Source organism: Thermobia domestica, chromosome 7 (genome assembly GCF_964235325.1).
Source record: "Thermobia domestica chromosome 7, izTheDome1.hap1.1, whole genome shotgun sequence".
NCBI classification, from domain to species: domain Eukaryota; kingdom Metazoa; phylum Arthropoda; class Insecta; order Zygentoma; family Lepismatidae; genus Thermobia; species Thermobia domestica.
The window spans coordinates 299,283,969-299,289,656 of record NC_137460.1 but is presented as its reverse complement, the minus strand read 5'-3'; the positions used below and the strand labels follow the sequence as shown (position 1 = coordinate 299,289,656).

Genomic DNA, 5,688 nt, shown 5'->3' with positions numbered 1-5,688 from the left:
CCAGTTAGGAGAAATTTACGATGCTCTTTTCGAAGCATCAAAGGACTCAAAGATAGACGTTATGGGCAAAAATAAGGCTTGTTCCCTGGCTAGGAAGCTCCTGAATTTTAAGTTCGTTTGTGTTGTGGTGTTTTGATATGAAGTTCTTTCTTGTGTTAATGTGGTTAGCCATGTTTTCCAACAAGAATCAGTGGACATTCAGCAAGCAGTTGATCTGCTTAAGAAAACCAAGTGTCGCCTTGAGAACATGCGAAGTGATGAAGGTTTCCAGAATATTTTGGTTGATGCCAAAGTAATTGCTGAAGAGCTCGAGATTCAACCACAATTTGAGAATGAACCAAAACTCCGACCTAGAAAATTTTTGTATGAATCTGAAGACGAACCGATTAATGATCCATACAGTGCGTTTAAAAGTAACTTCTATTTTTGCACATTAGACACAATTATCTGTTCCCTGAATGAAAGATTTCAACAACTGAAGCAGCACAGCGAAATATTTGGGTTTTTGTGTGACATCCATCGAATAACGGACAAAGAATATTTACTAAAGTGTTGCACAGACAAAGATCACTGTGATGTTGACGAATTTCAGTTATATCAAGAGCTCTTACTTTTACATTCATTTCTCGGTTCTGAAAGTAGGAGCAAACCGTTGCAAGTACTTACATATATTTGCAAGAACTCCCTTATTGGGTTATTTTCAAATGCAACTATTGCTCTAAGAATCTTGCTAACTATTCCTGTAAGTGTAGCTTCAGCAGAAAAAAGTTTCTCCAAGTTGAAACTTATAAAGAACTACCTACGATCAACGATGACGCAAGAGCGTCTTGTAGGCCTTTCTATGATGTCTATTGAATGTGATGTTCTGTGTGAGCTTGACACTGATACTTTAATTAATTACTTTGCAGAGAAAAAGGCACGAAAAGTTAAATTTACTTAGCATTGTAAACAAGTCAAAGGACAATTTGCATCAAAACTGTATAAAGATATAAAATTATATTACTGGTTGTATTATTTGTATTACGAAATCTTTGTACAATGCTGTTACGAAATATGTTTGTATATTATTTTATTCATATATGTGTTCTCTTTCGCAGTTAAGAAGGTTGTTTATGTATATATGTGTAAATAAATGCTGTATCGCATCATGAATCTTAATTTTATATAAATCGTTGTTTCTTGAATCGTTCTGTAAATTTCTAATCAGTGACGTAGAATATTTTGCATGCTCATGTGTAAATAATTGTTTCGTATATCGTTAACCAAAACTTACTCTGTGTATTTAACTGACAAAAGTTAAGATCTTACTCAGTTTGATAATTGATTCTTATAGTTATACGAGGGCTATCCAGAAAGTAGATTACGTTTTGGAATAAAAAATCAACAAAGTATAGGAAACAAATTTTATTATATACAGATGAAAGCCACACACAAATACTACTTTTCGACATAGTCACCATTCAAATTAAGGCATTTATCGTAGCGATGTACGAGCTTGGAAATTCCTTCGTCGAAAAAATTCGGCCGCCTGCGACTTCAACCACTTCGTTACCTCTTCTTGCAGCTGTTCGTCGTCATCAAAACGCTGCATAGCCAGCCACTTCTTCATTGCTGGGAATAGGTGGAAGTCGCTCGGTGCCAGGTCGGGACTGTACGGCGGATGAGGAAACAACTCCCACTGAAGAAGATTCAAGAACTTCACGCGTGACATTTGCGTGTGGGGCCGGGCGTTGTCGTGAATCAACAAGATCTTAGAGCTCAACATTCCTCTGCGCTTGTTTTGAATTGCTCTTCTGAGGTTTTGCAGAGTTTGGCAATACCTTTGAGCGTTTATTGTAGTGCGTCTTTCCAGGAAGTCCACCAAAATCACACCTTTTCTGTCCCAAAAAACAGTCGCCATCATCTTCCTTGCCGACATTGTTTGCATGCATTTCTTGGGTTTTTGGGGAGAACCTGTGTGCCCCCACTGCATTGATTGCAATTTCGTTTCACAGTTCACGTGTTTCACCCATGTTTCGTCACCAGTAACGATGCGATCGAGTAAAGAGTCACCATCCTTATTGTAGGCGTCCAAAAAGTGCAACGCTCCAGCCATTCGCTGATTTTTGTGGTCCTCTGTCAAGATTTTTGGAATCCATCTTGCACAAAACTTGTGGTAACCAAGCTTTTCGCTGATGATTTCGTGCAACAAACTTCGCGAAATTTGTGGAAAACTCAAAGAAAGTTCCGTTATTGTGAACTTTCGATTTTCACGGACTTTAACATCGACTTTTTCGACAAGTTCGGCAGTCACTTTGCTGGGTCTCCCACTTCGATCTTCGTCGTGAACATTGGTTCGGCCATTTTTAAATCTTATGACCCACTGTCGCACTCCACCTTCAGTGATAATGTTGTCCCCATACACTTCACACAGCTGCCGATAGATTTCTATCGGTTTACAGTTTTTTGCTGTCAGAAACCTTATTACTGCACGCACCTCGCAGCTCGCGGGATTTTCAATTAACGCAGACATTTCAAACCGTCACAGTATCTTAACGGAGCACAGCACGAACCTCTCACTAGCACGGCTAGATGCCGACTGAGCTGCGCAACGCTCTGACCCCAAGATGGCCGCGCTAGCCCCGCCCCTAGCGGACACAGACGAAAACGTAATCTACTTTCTGGATAGCCCTCGTAGTTATAGAGTTCAAGGAGTTATGCTTTAAAAGCAGCTATCTGTAAGGTAGCATAGCAAATTTAAACTCAGTAAAACCAATGGGTTGTAGGGGGTGCCATATGGATTCTTTGCCCGGGTGATATTTTCCCCTTCCGCCGGCCCTGTCCCAGACAGTACGAATCAAGGTTGATACTGATGACGTATCTTCTTGTTGTTGGTTTTTAACCTCTGAAGAAATCGTCTCAACTCTAAGAACCAGAGAAATCGAACGTTTGTCATATTAGTATGCATCAGAAGTATCAATATTACAAATGATAAAAATTCCATAATTACCTCAGCAGGAATAGAACCGGCTAGTCCAACATTGAGAAACTGACGCTTAGAAAGAAAAAATTCGATGTACAGAGAATTCAGCAAATCGCATACTCTTTACCAATCGAATGTTGTAATAATAACGGAAGATTCTGATTTTAGTCATGATAAAATAGTGAATTTATTACAAAAAGTAGTCCAGAGAATTATACATCTAAAAAAGGAACCACACTTGTTCGCACACTTACCGAAACCGCCAAACTTTGCACACATGTTCAAGATATCGTGTGTGTAACAGGAAAACTCCGATATCGTGACACGGGCGCCACTTTCCATGTAAATGAAGTGTCAAAATTTTTCGTCGTTTCGAAACGTTCGTTTTTATGGTAGTTCCACATATCATTGAAACGTTATTTTTTCTGAAGCATTCAAGAATGAAACGTAGTTTATATTAAAACAAGAGCACTAAAATTCGTTTTCGTTCGGCCGCTAAAATCGAAAAATGTGAAATTTGAAACAGCTGTTGTTAGAAAGTCGAAATTTCGTACTCATTTTTATTCTCATGCGTAGTTTGCGAGACCGTGCTTAAAGTTGAATAAAGTAGCCATCTTGTGTGTAAAACTGTCCATTGAAAGGTTCAAGGGTGCTCTAATTCTAGCCTGCTTACAAAGATGGTGGAATAACGAAATTTCGTCCAAATGTGTAGATTACAGCATGAAACTCGTATGGCAGAGATCCGGGTTCGAATCCCATCGTGGCAATTATTTTTCTTTATTGGATGGTATTATTTACGTAAGTGGTATTGTAAGTCTGTTATTTCTTTATTATTATAAAGTAAGGAAAAAATCCGACATGTTGAAAAAGTAGTAACTTTTGATTCAATATGGCGGTTGAAATGTTTGTAGCGATAGGACAGTCAAGTTTTGCTATATCATGAAGGTTGAAACTTAGTTTAAGTGAAGAAACAAATCATTGGAAAATTCACCGTCTTGAATGAAAAGTTGCCATGTTGTTGAATTACTTGATCTGCCTTGTTATGTATTTGGAGGGTAATAGAATGTTTATTAATCCAGTTAGTCCCTTGGGTGAGAGGTAACACATCCGCTTACTAAGTGTGAGATCTGGGTTCAATTCCCGGAAAAACCTTGTTTTTTCTTGCTTTTTTCTTATTACCATTGCTTTGTATTAGGATAGTAGTTTCTGTTTGTATTGCGCGGATAAAATATTTTCGTTGTTACATACGTAATGGGACAACTGTTTATACGACAACAGTTGAGATGGTCTCGAGACAAGGCAGTATGTTAGTGTGAAGCTTCGAGACGAGACAGAACTGTTTGAATACAAACATATGTAGCTTTCGAGAGGAGACATGAGTTGCATGACATACTATCGACACGAGACAACGTAAAATTTGGTCTTGTAATAAAACTGTGTAGTTTGTGCAGTTCAAGATGATATGCAAGAAATAATACCGTTTGAAATGAAGTGTGCTTGGTGACAAGTGTGTGCTGTAAAAATAAGTGAATTCATCTACACTACTTTTTTAGAAGTTTACACAGTTCATGGCAAAGCCATGGCCGGGAATCTGGAGACGGAGTCCCTAGCGTGTGGCAGCGAGTTTAACTTCAAATTGAAAAACAAAAAGACGTACAAACACGCAAGAACATGAGGGAGAATCTGATCTTTAGAGGGCTTCGAACCCTCAACAGGCACTCCTCTTGACTCGAATCTTACTGGATTATTATTTTCAAATTTACCTAATTTTACGAACCTTCTTCAGTACTTTATGTTTCCGATATTTATTCCTTTCACTCAATGTTAGTTGTTTCACTCACTTAACAGTTTTCCCCAGTAAGAACAGGGACAAGAAGACAGAAACATTGAAGACAGTTAAAATGACAAAGGTTCTTCGCACGTTCTTCCCTTTCCTGAAGTAAAACAATAATAACATATGGTGAAAATGCAATTTTTGGTCTTCTATCTTCTATGTGTTATCAAATCTGTAAAACCACACGAAGAACAATATTAATACAAATACCTCTTAGCTATTTATGACATAACAATTCCAAAGATCCGAATAATTCTAATATATGTACAAATCATCATTAGTCATCTCCCACCAAAATACTTCATGAGGTTTTCCGACACCCTATTACTTTAGATGTTGTTAATACGCGAAGTTCATTGATTTCGCCACTTATTAACTTACGCTCTTATGATCATCGAAACCTTTAGGATACTTTCCGTAGGTATAAAAAGGGGAAATTTAAATGAAAATGAAAATTAAATTCTTCAGTTTTACGTCCCACGCTTATGCCGGCTAGGCTAAATGAGACAATGATGACGAGAAATGAGGAATGAATAAAGTAATAGGAAACGGGAGAACTCCGAGAAAAGCCACGCAGACGGTGTTTGTCAAACACAAAGTCCACTTGACGCGAGCTGGGATCGAACCAAGGGCCTATGCACCAGAAGTGAACGCTCTACCATTGAGGCACCGCGGCCCCAATCAAGAGCATTTTGTATCCAAACTTGATTTTGCGTCCAAATACAATTAAAAAAAAAACATGACATTTTCCTTCCCTAAGCCCTTACAGTGAAGTATGTTGCTTTTTCAACAAGACTTGAAATCCCATTAAAAAGTATATGTAAAAGATGTAGCCATGTCATCGAGTTTGCAATAATAATAATAATAATAATAATAATAATAATAATAATAA

General features: G+C 38.0%; 1 protein-coding gene across 1 annotated transcript; it reads left to right on the top strand.

Annotated features, from left to right (window-relative positions):
* Positions 1 to 247: 247 nt before the first annotated feature.
* Positions 248 to 940, top strand: LOC145689814 (zinc finger MYM-type protein 1-like). Its single transcript, XM_081764021.1, has one exon. It carries the CDS (start codon positions 248 to 250, stop codon positions 938 to 940), a length of 693 nt encoding a protein of 230 aa, XP_081620147.1.
* The last annotated feature ends 4,748 nt before the right edge of the window (positions 941 to 5,688 follow it).

Excerpts from the sequence above, each read along its gene's own strand:
- LOC145689814 (XM_081764021.1), top strand. The coding sequence starts at position 248 with ATGCGAAGTGATGAAGGTTTCCAGAATATTTTGGTTGATGCCAAAGTA.